Source organism: Recurvomyces mirabilis, assembly GCF_035927965.1.
Source record: "Recurvomyces mirabilis strain CCFEE 5264 chromosome Unknown scaffold_5, whole genome shotgun sequence".
In the NCBI taxonomy this organism is placed as follows: Eukaryota; Fungi; Ascomycota; class Dothideomycetes; order Mycosphaerellales; family Teratosphaeriaceae; genus Recurvomyces; species Recurvomyces mirabilis.
This window is the reverse complement of record NW_027041939.1, coordinates 542,058-555,270: the sequence shown is the minus strand read 5'-3', so window position 1 is coordinate 555,270 and position 13,213 is coordinate 542,058. Positions and strand designations below refer to the sequence as shown.

At 52.6% G+C, this 13,213-nt stretch overlaps 8 protein-coding genes across 8 annotated transcripts; 5 read left to right on the top strand and 3 right to left on the bottom strand.

The window, feature by feature from the left end:
- Positions 1-154: 154 nt before the first annotated feature.
- ASF1 (Histone chaperone asf1) lies at positions 155-1,145 on the top strand (the record flags this gene model as incomplete). Its single annotated transcript, XM_064835241.1, has 3 exons — positions 155-242; positions 302-362; positions 437-1,145. The coding sequence occupies 3 exons, from the start codon at positions 155-157 to the stop codon at positions 1,143-1,145; spliced, it is 858 nt and encodes a 285-aa protein (XP_064697176.1).
- Positions 1,146-1,565: 420 nt separating this feature from the next.
- On the bottom strand, positions 1,566-2,549 carry LTS14_002534 (uncharacterized protein; the record flags this gene model as incomplete). Its single annotated transcript, XM_064835240.1, has 2 exons — positions 1,566-2,142; positions 2,383-2,549. The coding sequence occupies 2 exons, from the start codon at positions 2,547-2,549 to the stop codon at positions 1,566-1,568; spliced, it is 744 nt and encodes a 247-aa protein (XP_064697175.1).
- Positions 2,550-3,001: 452 nt separating this feature from the next.
- On the top strand, positions 3,002-3,920 carry LTS14_002533 (uncharacterized protein; the record flags this gene model as incomplete). The annotated part of the gene is made up of 4 exons (XM_064835239.1): positions 3,002-3,004; positions 3,064-3,263; positions 3,320-3,615; positions 3,670-3,920. The coding sequence occupies 4 exons, from the start codon at positions 3,002-3,004 to the stop codon at positions 3,918-3,920; spliced, it is 750 nt and encodes a 249-aa protein (XP_064697174.1).
- A 448-nt stretch (positions 3,921-4,368) lies between these two features.
- Positions 4,369-5,698, bottom strand: LTS14_002532 (uncharacterized protein; the record flags this gene model as incomplete). Its single annotated transcript, XM_064835238.1, has 4 exons — positions 4,369-4,625; positions 4,681-5,242; positions 5,296-5,333; positions 5,386-5,698. 4 exons carry the CDS (start codon positions 5,696-5,698, stop codon positions 4,369-4,371), a joined length of 1,170 nt encoding a protein of 389 aa, XP_064697173.1.
- Positions 5,699-7,694: 1,996 nt separating this feature from the next.
- On the top strand, positions 7,695-9,042 carry LTS14_002531 (uncharacterized protein; the record flags this gene model as incomplete). The annotated part of the gene is made up of 2 exons (XM_064835237.1): positions 7,695-8,109; positions 8,219-9,042. The coding sequence occupies 2 exons, from the start codon at positions 7,695-7,697 to the stop codon at positions 9,040-9,042; spliced, it is 1,239 nt and encodes a 412-aa protein (XP_064697172.1).
- Positions 9,043-9,446: 404 nt separating this feature from the next.
- On the bottom strand, positions 9,447-9,916 carry LTS14_002530 (uncharacterized protein; the record flags this gene model as incomplete). Its single annotated transcript, XM_064835236.1, has 3 exons — positions 9,447-9,495; positions 9,548-9,700; positions 9,759-9,916. 3 exons carry the CDS (start codon positions 9,914-9,916, stop codon positions 9,447-9,449), a joined length of 360 nt encoding a protein of 119 aa, XP_064697171.1.
- A 213-nt stretch (positions 9,917-10,129) lies between these two features.
- Positions 10,130-11,413, top strand: TRM10 (tRNA (guanine(9)-N(1))-methyltransferase; the record flags this gene model as incomplete). Its single annotated transcript, XM_064835235.1, has 1 exon — positions 10,130-11,413. The coding sequence occupies one exon, from the start codon at positions 10,130-10,132 to the stop codon at positions 11,411-11,413; it is 1,284 nt and encodes a 427-aa protein (XP_064697170.1).
- Positions 11,414-12,623: 1,210 nt separating this feature from the next.
- On the top strand, positions 12,624-13,183 carry LTS14_002528 (uncharacterized protein; the record flags this gene model as incomplete). Its single annotated transcript, XM_064835234.1, has 2 exons — positions 12,624-12,827; positions 12,911-13,183. 2 exons carry the CDS (start codon positions 12,624-12,626, stop codon positions 13,181-13,183), a joined length of 477 nt encoding a protein of 158 aa, XP_064697169.1.
- Between the last annotated feature and the right edge of the window lie 30 nt (positions 13,184-13,213).

Here is a 13,213-nt window from a genome sequence, read left to right as displayed (position 1 = left end):
GCCCAACGCGTGTGCACTGCGACTTGTTCTTTGGCTTCCAAACAAACGCACGTTCTTGCACTTTCGCCATCTCTCCTCCACATACAGCTCTCCGGATAGATAGCATCGAAGCCAGCCACGAATTACCAAGACATTGCGCACAACGCCAGACATCATGGCGACTGTATCACTGTTGAACGTTTCCGTTCGCAACAACCCTGCTGCCTTTGACCAGCCGTATGAATTCGAGATCACCTTTGAATGTGAGCATATCACTGTTACAGTATGAGGATATCAACACTAGTTGCTGATCTTGATCCAGGCCTTGAGCCACTCAACAAAGACCTCGAGTGGAAGCTCACATATGTCGGATCAGCAACGTCGTACGTCACCTCACACCGTCTTTCCACTTAGGCAGCGACCGACAACACATCACATGACTCATACTATGGCGTAGCTCCGAACACGACCAAGAACTCGACTCCCTCCTCGTCGGCCCCATCCCCGTCGGCGTGAACAAATTCGTCTTTGAGGCCGACGCGCCCAACACCGCCCGCATTCCCGCCACCGACATCCTGGGCGTCACCGTCATCCTCCTCACCTGTTCCTACGACGAGCGCGAATTCGTCCGCGTCGGCTACTACGTCAACAACGAGTACACAGACGAAACCCTCGCCAACGACCCTCCCGCTAAACCTGTATTGGAGAAGATAAGAAGGTCGATCTTGGCGGAGAAGCCGAGGGTCACGAGATTTGCCATCAAGTGGGATAGCGAGGAGAGTGCGCCTGCGGAGTTCCCGCCCGAGCAGCCGGATGTTGATGCGGCCGAGGATGATGGTGCTGCCTACGGAGCTGAGGAGGAAGAGGAGGAGGAGGTTGAAGGTGAGGCGCCTGAGCTGGTGGAGGGCGGTGAGCAGAATGCCGAGGTGAAGAAGGATGGTGGGGAGGATATGGAGATGGAGGGGATGGAAGAGAAGGAGGATGAGGAGGCTGGGTCGGAGGATCTGGAGGAGGAGAGCGAAGACGAGGAAGAACTTGAGGAGGAAGAGGGTGAGGAGGAGGGCGAGGGAGAGGCTAATGGGGGGGATCATGAGATGGAGATGGATCAGGAGGTCAAGGCTGAGAGTGCTCCGCAGCAACATCAGGCGGATGTTATGGTGCATTGATTACGAGGACAATCATGGGCTGAAATGGTATATGGTGTGAGGATCGATTAATGGCTGGCCTCGATGGCTTTGCAACTTTTTGCGTACAGACACGAGGCATTGAATGAGCATGAGCGATGGAAAGGAAGTATTCAGCGTTGATCATGTGACTAGCGTTGCGATAGAGATTCTATCTGAGCATTCTGTGAGCGCAATCATGGACAATATCTATCTCTTAACGTCTGACTCATCTCCTCCATATCATCGTCGGCTCCTTCGTGAGCGATTAGGCCTTCCATGAAATCTAGTCCCTGTGCAAGCTCTGCTCGCCAATCCCCCCACTTCCACCCACCATAACGCCTCGCTAGCTAACAAAATGCCCTTTCCCGGCCAGCCCGTCCTCGATACAATCATTGCAACCCATCTACTAGCATTGCCCGGCTACGCAGGCTGCTCATAAGCACGCTTAAGGACCCGTCCAAACTGTTCGAACCTCACATCCTCCTTCACCACCGTGCCCCTCGCCTCATTCTCACTATTAAGCGGTATCCGCACCGTCTCCCCCTCAATCTCCCATCCACACACCTCCTTCACGAACCCCTCCAATTTACTCCCTCGAACATTGAGCCAGCTTTCCAAGACCGGTCGGGAAATCTCCTGCATACACTGCGATACCACGACTGCGATCCGGACTCTCATGCTATCCTCGAACCCCTGTACATCAGCCACTAGATCGGCGTAGAGGTCGTCGCTCTCGAGCGTGCTCCAGAAGAGAGTATATGCCGCATTGTTCAGCGCTGTGTGCAGGGTGTTTAGGTGTTGGACAGCTTCTGCCAGAGTACCCGAGGCTGGTGCCGGACCGCCATTCGATTGCTGGGAGAGTTTCGTTTGGGCGAGGATGTGGGGTGGGAGGAGGGAGAGGCAGAGGCTGAAGTCGGGCGCGGGGAAGACGGTGAGGGCTTTGACGAGGATGTTGGTGCTTGTTTCGTCGCGCGTGAGGTGGGGGTTGAATTGGTATCTGTGTTGTTCAGATACTCGAGTCAGCGAGTCTGATCTGATGTCTGAAAACGTCGTGGGCTGGTATCGAAGTTTGGGAGGTTGTGTTGGATATGTTCAGATAGAGCTAATATCAAGATTTCGCTTCAGTCGAGCCCGGGTTCATTCGGGCTCGGTCAGGTAATAGGAAACGTGTAATGGTTAATCATCAGGGTACCACATGACATAGTATAAATGCCGTCGTCGTTGCTGGAGTACGTACAGTTTTAGTAGTGCCAGATTCGCGTATGCATCGTAGGTCTGGCTCTCGCACTGCTGCGCGACGTAGTCCTGGAATACTGTTGTGGTTTCGGGATTGTAGCGGTCGAGGCCGTTGAGGATGGTGTCGATGTGTTCGGGTCGCTCGGGGGCATAATCGAAGGCGACCATGATTGTGGTATGGAGTTGTTGTGGTTCGTGATTGTTGCGCTCTCCATCGATGTACAGACACTGTGGGCGAACTTTTTGCTTGGCAGGTCAAAGCAAATATGAATGGCTCGGGAGTGACCGAAGTTAGCTTATGAGCATTGAGCTTTCCGTGCCTCTTCTGGGAGTCCTTTGCTTTCGCTTCTGGGTTTCAATATGACTTCTATTGGTATTTACCTACGGGTTGGTCATGACCCTCAGCGCTACTTTCTACAATACGCTGCGACGATTTGCACGACCAGGGTGAAATGCTTGTGCTATTACACCGTCATGGGCCGTACATCACAATCTATAACGTGAATAGCCTTATGCGCTTGCGTTGAACCGTGCAACAAGCTACAGGTATCGGCGGCGCTTTCAACGGGATCGATGTCAGCGAGAACGAGCTCACCAACGACGAGATCAAGACTGCATTGATGGTACCCACACTCCCAAGCCTCAGGGACAATCATGGCAAGCTGACTTAGATCTGCTACAGTGGTTCTGGCTGTATGAGATCTTCTGGTGTCTCGCCGTTGTACCTGTCAAGATCAGTATTGCCCTTACTGTAGGAAGACTCGGCCGAGTAGCTTCTGGCAAGCGACCTTACATCATTACTCTATATGGCCTTGTCACCATACTTGCATTGATCACGATTGGCGGAATGTTCTACATCATATTCCGCTGCACGCCAGTCTCGTAAGCCCAACTCGGACGGTCTGAGGACTCTGATCGCAAAGCTGACCCTTCCATAGCTATGCTTGGAACGTGGATATTCGTGGCGGCGAGTGCCAAGCCCCGGCAATTCTTGCTGGTATCTACTATGCCACCACTGCGATCAACATCCTGGCCGATTGGGTCTGCGCACTACTGCCAATACCACTGCTATGGAATGCTCCTTTGACAAGGAAAGCGAAGCTGTCTATCGGGTTCCTGCTCAGTCTTGGCGTTCTCGCCAGTATCTCGGCTTGTATAAGACAGACGTACACCAATGCCTTGATACATTCTCATGATCGGACCAGCGGTCTTGGCGACCTTCTTATCTGGGGCTGTAAGTGTCGCATGATCAAAGTCTCACCATTGATAAGGGGACTGACAATGATAGATGCCGAGATTGGCATAGGCTTCTTTGCGGGCTCCCTGAGCTCGCTGCGCCCACTGCTCATGCGTCGAACAATCACCGAGCCTATCAGTGAGAAGGACGAGGGAGAGCAAGAGCTCTACGAGCTGCCTGGCGACAACCCTCTTCCAATCCGACAAGATCACCTCACCCCCGAGCGGCCTGGTAATATGAGCCCGGTATCTCGCGAAATCGAAAGTCACCTTCACCGATATATCTTCGAGAAACCCGGATGAGGATAGGAGATGTCTTCCAACAAGGAAAGAATTTCGGACTGTATGAGTCCAGGGTCCACGATATTTAGCCTCGCACCTCCACGTGCTCTATCAACCCGGATATGCGCTGGAACGACTTTTGCTGGTGACCCCAGCGAGTCAGTGTTCACGGTCGTGCTCCCATGTCTCTGGAAAGCGTACCGATCCGATTGTCTCAGCCAGGACACTGACCAAAAGTACTCCTTGGCTCAGAATCGGCCATCAATGAACCAGAGCTAGGCAATATAGTGCGAAGAGCAAATCCACGATGCTGCCGTAGACTCAAACATACTGGGCTGTCACAACAAGAGCAGGTCAAACGAATCCGGCACCACACGGCGGATCGAAACAACCCCGTAGGTCGGGGTATATACCGGCATCTATTGAACGCTGCAAGCTATACGACGTTTCCGACCTTAATACACCTGTCTCAAATGTAAATGTAGCAGAACTCGCCAGCTAGAGTCGACATAGCGCTTCCGATGGTAATGCCGGGTGCGTTCACACCAAGATCAAGGATATCTTGCAGAGTGCCATTGCGGCTTGGAGGCTGGTTCAGAATCGTAATGGTCCCGGCGATGGCATTCTGGCGGTTCTTGAGGTCCTGGTTTTGCCAGATCCACCAAACACGGTCGATTTGGGCGTGGTGCAGGAAGAAGTATGGGTCACCAGGGCTGGCAAAGAAATCTGCAATTTCGAGTCAGAATCATAACTTGGACATGGTACGGGTTACTGTACTCACCACCACCTGGATCGCCGCCAACCAGGTAATGACCAGCAGTATGCACACCGATGAGAGGCAGGCCAAAGTTAAATCCTCCTTCCATATCATCCTGGAAAGATGAGACGTCGTTGTGGCTGGTGATCAATTTCGCAATCATGGTATCGTTGAGAGCGAGCCGTGCCGCATAGGTCGAGATGTCTCTCCTCAAGCAACGAGGGTTGTACCCAAGACCATCTGGAGATGGGTTTGGTGGGATTTCCGAGTAAGCTGGGATAAGAGGGCCGAGGTTGACAGACATATTGACAAACGGGCCTGCTGTGATGCATTTACCGCCAGTGCCAGGAGGAATGACCACAAGCGGATTGGCCTCAGACTGGAAGTAGGAGTTGTTCTCGCCAGGGAGGTTTCCACCGTTGTTACCTATCGATGTAGCGCTCCCATCAAAGAGTCGAGAGTCGAGAGGGTCTTGCGACACCTTTGCCCAGTTGAGGTAAGGTTGGTAGCCTTTGTAGCCACATTCATTACGCAGAGCTTGCTCGTACGTCCAGGTGAAGTATCTATGCCAGGACAAGAAGTTGGCCTATTGCAGGGTCAGCTCGGAGTCTGCTAGCCAGAACCATCGGAGCGACTTACAGTGGCATGGATGCTCAGGGTCTGGTTGATGTGCACAGCTAATTACATCATGTCAGTATGCTCCAAAATGTCTCTGCCAGCCCAACCCACCAACGAAATCATCGAATCTGCTCTTTGCGCCAGGAGCGAAGCTTCCGCTTTTCGCGGGCAGCTTTTGCAAGCATTGGACGGCAGAGATGTATGCAGTCTTCTGCTTAGGGGTCAGAGTATGCCACTCCTGACGAATGTATCCAGAGGAGGTATTGCAAGCCGGCGGAGGATGGTGCTGGGATTCGTACTGGGCAAGCTTCAGAAGGCCCACAGCGGCGAGCTTGTCAGTCTGCGTCGTTGGAGCTGATATCCATGCCTGCGCTGCCGACGACAAAAGTGCAACACCGGCGATCGCAGATAGAGTGCACCGCATGATGGATGCGTGACTCCAAGGAGTAAGGAGCTGAAGTGACACGAGAGTTCTCGCAAGCAGGACCTTTACAATTGATGGCTTGGGGACAGCGAAGGAAAGTAAATTGTACTCTTGCGCCTCAAATTGGCTTATACCTCAACTTATTGCGAACATGTGCCACCTTCGCATAAACGGTAGTGGCCGGTGAGGCATTTCGGCAGTGAACATTATCAGCCGCCATTGACATACCGGATTGCTTCGGCCTCAAGGAGCGCACCGAAGTGGGGTGGCAAGCATATCCAGAGCCGGGATTGTCGCTTGCATGCAGCAATATCAATAGTGCTCCGTCGCATCTGCGAAGACTGGGAAGCGGCAAGATTCTTGGCATGGGGGCCGATCCTGATGTTTATCCGTAAGCATCTATGCCAAGGCCAACGCTCATCTCGAAGCATTTGACCGGCTGCGCAGGATTATAGGGAAGAAACAAGATAGTTCAGTCGTTCGAGGACATGCCCTCCGGCCGAACGGTAGGCGAGATTCCGTTTAGGGACTTCTGGTCTACCGGGGTGCCAATACAGTAGTGAGTTGGCGAGGTCCTTCCCATAGCCCCGAATACGCTTAGGTAGCTTGACTGCCAATCAAGTTAGATGTCCGCAGCACCCATGCCACGATATGCATGGCGTCCACGAGGGTCTAAGTCCCAGCACGACAGGTACCAATCGCATTGCGCACAATATGGATTGGTCAGGCGTGCTCATTATAAGTCGACTCAATGTCATATTTGCCGTCGAGCAGTCTATCGCTAATTTGGAAGCGATAATAGCATAGCGGTGACAGTAGAAGATTCCGGACGGGTTACTGTCTGGGTTTGAGGTTGTTGCTCGCCTATAGAGCGATCTTGGCAAGGACCGTGCGTTGCGTTGCGACTTCCCTAGCGCTTGATGATAGACTATCAACACTTAACCATCAGTACGCCATACGACGCACGTGGATGCCCGACAAGGCACCGCAGAATGGCTGGATTGAAGATCGTAAACATTCCACGACACCGTGGCTGGCAAGCAGGCACGGCATATCGCTCGTACGCATGCCGTGCCGCCTCATATACCTCGTCCTTCACCCTGTTCGCTCGCGCCGCATCGTTGGAAGCCTACAACGTGCCGACACCGACACGCTGTGCCTGGTTTTCCAGTAGTCAGTGAGATCCGGACTCCTTTCCGGCCTATGTACGACTCTCGTCTGGAGGCGCTCCAGGTCCTTGCTAGAATAGTGAGCATCAAGCCAGCTGCAAGTCGATGCGCTTCTTACTACGTTCCATGAATCGCACTCGCGCGTGTGTAGACAAAGCTGTGCCTTAGCACCACATGCTTCTTTAGTTGAACAACAATCTGTGTCTGTGCAAGAAACAAGCGATCGGCCGTGAACTAGAGCACGAGCTGTCCGCAATGGACTAGAACCCTCTGCATCGTTTAGTATGGACTAATGAAGTCCAGACGGCACGTATATTAGAATGCTGGTATGGTTGCATGCAGCCTCATATCGCAAGACGAGCTAGCACTCCGTCCTTGCACAAATGCAGCGGAGAAGGATGCAAGCTCGAGTATTTCACGCTACTACAGCGCCAGTAGTCTGCGTCTCAACCACAGCCCGTGGCTCGTCCGCTGCGGACCATGTCAATTCGTCAAGCTGCGACGTCGCTTCGCAAGCCACGGGCCGGACGTATACGACAAGCGACTTTAAGCTAACTTGTTCTACCGTCGTTGTTCTGTAGTGCCATACTGCTTGTGCATGTCCCGGGAACGTACTTGTGGACTACACTGTGGGTGGCTGCGGCAGGCTTGAACTCCGTTTTGTGCTTCCCGACGGCTGGTATCGTGGAAGGAGTCCTAGCTGTCCAGCAACGATCATGGTCTGAGGTTTGCTGCTGCAGCGCCTCCATAGTAGCTCACCAGTATCACACCATCATTGACATGCTCGCCACCAACTTCGTTCTGCGACATCCACAAAAGCGGTCATCATGAACACAAACCCTGTGCCGGACTTGAACAGCCCTTACTGCAAAGCAAACAATGTAGCTGAGGTACTTGGTGTTACTGGCGCATTCCTTGGAGCAGCATTGATATCAGTCATCCTTCGCACATATGTCCGCATCAGCATGCTCAAAATTCTCGGACCCGACGACTATGTCATGATAATGGCAGCGCTCATGGCCATTGGCGTATTCGTTTGCTTCGTGGGCGAGACGCACTGGGGAATTGGACGCCACAATGCCTGCTTATTACCAATTGACATGTTGATGCAGTCTGAGTGGGAGTTCGCTCACGGGATCCTGGTGGTGACCGGCGTCGTGCTGGTTAAGATCTCGATTGCTCTCTTTCTCTTGCGCCTTGCATCGCGGAAGAGCTGGAAGATATTCTTGTGGTGTGCGATAGGTAGGAGAATGTCCGAGACAAGGTGACTGCATTAGCTGACAGTTCCTAGCATTCCTTACTTGCTTCTGCCTCAGCTGCCTGGGAACTCTGATCTTCTCCTGCATACCAGTTGCTGCAAGCTTCAAGCCGGCCTTGCGAGCGGATCCCGCGACGAAGTGCTTTTCAGGAAAGACCTACGGCTTCATCGGTCTCTTCAACAGCATCATCAACATCATCACTGACGTGCTGTTCGCTGTTCTGCCAATCCCAATCATCATCAAGCTCCAGATCAACCTGCGGGCCAAGATTACTCTAATGTTCATCCTATCGCTCGGGTTCATGGCCTGCGCGGCCGGGATAGTCAAAGCCAACCTCCAGACCAAATTTATCAACCAGCCGGACAGTATGTGGCACGACAGCTTCAACGTATGGAACATGATCGAGCTCTGCCTCGGCATCCTCGCCGCGTCGCTGCCAAGTCTGAAGCCATTGTTCGCTCGCTTCATCGAGACGACCCGCACCGCTCTAGGCATCTCGTCTGCTTCTAGATCACGATCGAAACAGCAGCAGCAACAACAACCAGCAAATTCGTCGCCAGCGTACAACAGTCAGCAGTCCGACGGGAGGGGTGGATGGAAACGACGAAATGATTTGCATGAGTTCCACGAGATGATGGCGGATGTTCCAAGAAAAGATTACGATAAGAGCTTGATGACCACATCACTGGACGCATTCGTCCCAGAAGACCAGGACGCGAACGAGATACATCATGTGGTCAAACCAAAGCGTGCATACAACGTACGCATCTCAGGAGGTCGTCTCTCACCAGACCGAGATCGAAGTTATCCTAGCTCGCATACACTCAGCAGGAGTGAAAGCCAGGAGAGATTGCGGGAGCCATGGCCGGCAGTATATAAATCCTTTGATATTTCCAGGACTACAGAATTTCGATGAGGAGGAGTGTACGCTGTTCTGACTTGGGAAAGCGTCAATCCCAGGCCCTTGCTTGGATGTATATATGGAATGTCACTGTATGAGTAACGTTAGAGCACATGATTTGTTACCAGCTTGTAGGATGTCGTGTCTTGCTGGCTGAGAGAAGCTTGGTAGTGGCGCGCCGCACAGGTCATGATGCATATCTCGGATGCCACACATCGGTCTTCAGCTAGCTCCCGCGCGAGATCCTACCTAATCAGTAGCTTTACGGAGTGTCAATCGATATGAATCGGCCAGGTGTGCCATGCACAACAGTTCGAAAGCCATGGGTTTTGCCATTCGTGGTAAGTTATACATAATCATGCCACAACGCCTCCATATATACAAGACACTTCGAGGTGTCGCTTTGATCGAGTTACTCCCTACTTTGTGACGTGCGAAGGAGCTACAGCGTATGTTGGCCGCACGAATCTGTGACTTGTCAGTGGAGTCCATGATCACGACTTTCCTGTTCATCACTAACTTGTCGCTGTTGTAGACCTTTGACTCGGCGCCCAGTAGCTCCTTTTCCATCGCCTTGGATGCCAACGTCCTCCTGACCAGATCTCTGTCCTCCTCGGCCTGTAGTAGTGGGATAAGGTAGATTCGAGACCACATCTTTTCTCGTGCAAGCTCACTGCGGACCCAAGTCAGCAAATTCTTGGAAGGCCTCGACAGACGATGCCCTAACGCACTTCTGCTCTCGTATGCCCTGCCCGTATCTCCAGAAACCATATGTCATGATCGCACCCACTGCAACTAGATAGTAGGCTGGTCGGAAGCCACGGGCTGGCAAGTTGCGGCGGTACTGGACTGGGTCGTACCCGCCGGTGGGCGGCATATCCTGTGGCATTTCGGCGGTATTGACGGGGGCGGCGCTGCTTGCGAGGAGATGTGTGAGAGATATGGTATGGCCAATGGCTCGCTATGCACTGGAGGTGTTGCGCGTGAGGTATGGCGGATAGTCCCGGGTCTTAGTCAGCATCAAGTCAAGCTTTAAACACTTTTGAATGAGAACTATGTTGGACGCCAACAACATCAGTATTGGCTGTAACAAAGCGACACAATGGAGGCTGATGAGCGACCTTCGAAGATGCGAAAGCTGAGCCATGGGACCGAAGAGTTGATGCCATGTCTGGAAGTAGTCAGCGAAACCAAGGACTCGACCCATGTTCCGGACTCACGATTACAAGAAGGTCATGCTGCAATTCAATCTCCTCAACCACAAGTCAATGATGGAATCAACGGCTTGGGGTTGGTAGATGAGGCGGAAAACTCGAGCGGACAAGATGCGGCAGACTCTGGCGATCTACCGCCACCTGACGAGACTGCACCATTAGCGGCTTCTGATTTGATCGGAGCCGGCGATCAACCGATGTCAAAGAACCAGCGCAAGAAGCTGCAGAAGAAGCAAGAATGGGAGGCCAAACGTGGCGATCGCAAGATCATCCGCAAAGAAAAGCTTGTTGCCAAGCGTGAACGAAAGCGGGAGGCACGACAGCAGCAGAACGACGAGACCAATGGTGACCGTCAAGTTCCTGCTCCTGCTGCTATAAAAGTCCTTCCAATCAAATCTGTCCAATTGCCAGTGACCTTTCTTATCGACTGCGACTTTGATGGTCTTATGCGGGACAATGAGCGCATCTCGCTCGCCTCTCAGATTACGAGATGCTATTCGGACAACAAAACTGCCAAGTTCCGTGCTCACCTGACTGTCTGCTCGTTCACTGGAAAACTACGGGAGCGGTTTGACAACATCTTGACTCACTACAAAGGCTGGCGGGGGGTACGCTTCCTGGAAAACGATTTTGTTGAGACTGCCGAACAGGCCAAGCAATGGATGGCCGAGAAGAAATATGGTGGGTCTCTGGCTGGATCGTTCTCAAAATACTCTGGCGAGGACGAGACTACCCTGCCACGGCTGCAACAGGAAGGCGAGATCGTGTATCTTTCATCGGAGGCAAGCGACACCCTTACTGAGCTCAAACCGTACAGTACCTATATCATCGGCGGTCTAGTCGACAAGAATCGTGAGAAGGGCATCTGCTACAAGCGTGCGAAACAACGAGGTATCCGCACGGCTAAGCTACCCATTGGTGACTATCTACAAATGTCCAGCAGGAAGGTATTGGCTACGAATCACGTAAACGAGATTATGGTCAATTGGTTGGAGACGGAAGATTGGGGAGAGGCTTTCATGAAAGTCATTCCGAAGAGGAAAGGTGGCCAGCTCAAAGGTCAAGATGACGATCAAGAAACTGAGGGCGGTGCTGAAGAGATACCTGACTCAGAACATGACGGAGATGTCGAGCATGTGCCATCTGAAGATGTTCTTGCTAAGACAGCCTGATGTGAGACAATCTCTTGTCTCTCATACTGTTCGCTGTTGGTGCATCTCACTCTGCCCTGTCTCCCCGCCCTAGTGGCCCGACTCCTTCCAGAACCTCAGCCAGGTATTCATAAACAATAAGCCCTACTTGGTCAACAACGAAAGACAGCTGCTCCACTGGATATCATCTTATATACACCACAAATTTTTTCCTTCCTGGCCAGTACTTCCCCTGCTCCCTGGCACCGCCCAAGATTCTTATCTCCGGTCAGCGCTACGAAGTACTCCCCCTGATCCACGATTCTACATATTCACTTTGGTCTCGCGACATCACACTGATCATCCTCGATCAATGAGATTGTCGCAAGTCTGGTTCATGGCTCAATACATCGTGCGCTCTTTGTGCCCGCCTATATCAATCACATGTGGGCGGCTCCAGATACAGCTCACGGAGTCACAAGATGGGCAACAATTTGGTACATGGTGTGGATTTCTCCCACAGCTACTGGGAGCCCTTCTGTCGTACCACCTCGTTCATACAACAATCAGTAAGAAATCCCTCCACAACTCTTCCATTACCAACGATCTGTAAGATCATAGCCAGGAGGCCTCAGCACTGACTATGCCAGGCCAACGTGAGCTCAACAATCTCAAGATCGATGCCAAGTCTCCTCTCACTACTGGAGTGGTCCGCACCAACCAAAGAGAATATTACTACTACAGAAGCGCCCGTTATGAGCATGATGGCTCGACACAGGCAGATGCCTGAGCTGTAGAAGGCGCTCGGCCTCACAGGAATCATCCAGTGATCTACCAGGAGCCCATCGGTGAGAACATCATTGTTGCGCCTCAGAGGACGACCGTGGCACCAGGGACTGATACTCGGCCAGCCAAGCGTCCTCGGGTTCTGACTATCACAAAGGTCGACGAAGATATCGGGGAAGACATGGGAGTTGCGCCTCGGAAGAAGGCCAAGGTGATCACGCCGGTCTCTCCCATGAGTGCCATCGGTTTTGAATCCGGTATAGCAAGCGATGAGATCGCGCCAGTGCGAGCCGCAAGGACTGTGATTACCTAGGGGGAGCATGATTCTGACCCCAGCAACAATTCTTCTGCTGCGCCCGAAGGGAATGATGGGATGGCAGAAGCCGTCCCAACGGCGAGCGCCAATCTTGCGAAGCTTGACTCTGCCGTAGGTCCAGGAAGTTTACCATCTGATGCTGATGCCGAGATGGCTGAGATCGAGCTGATAGACATTCCCACGTCATTGAAACCAATGCCGCACTCTGCTAGCACCCTGCAACCTCTCTCGACGAACGAGCTCGCCACTGGAAGCGAGAATGACGCTGGCCACAACTCTGATTTTGAGTTTGGCTCCTGCAACAACACCGTTGCTATCACGTCCAAGATCATGACAAGCCCATCCGCTGCAAGGGTAAGCATTCCGGCTCAAAAACCATCTTCACCTGCTTTGCGTGCCACCAATACGGCCTCTCAATCCTGGCTGACACAGATCAGATCGAAGCAGCGAACAGCGGCGCCGACGAGCCGTTGTGCCAACCATGCGGCAAGCTTGCTTTCGAAACGGAAGAATTGGTTAAGTGTCAACGCCTGAGTGATGTGCACTGTGCGATATGTACCCGCTACATGCTGGATTCATTGGCAATGGCACGATTGATCGTGATCGAGGGGCAAGAAGGGGCATGCGGGGATTGTCGTTTAGCTCTGGTGGACGGCAGCGAGAAGGTGACGAGATGTGCTGCCTGCAATGGGCTGCAAGTCAAGCTGTAGTGGAGGATGTTGTGTGAGAGAGACAAAATT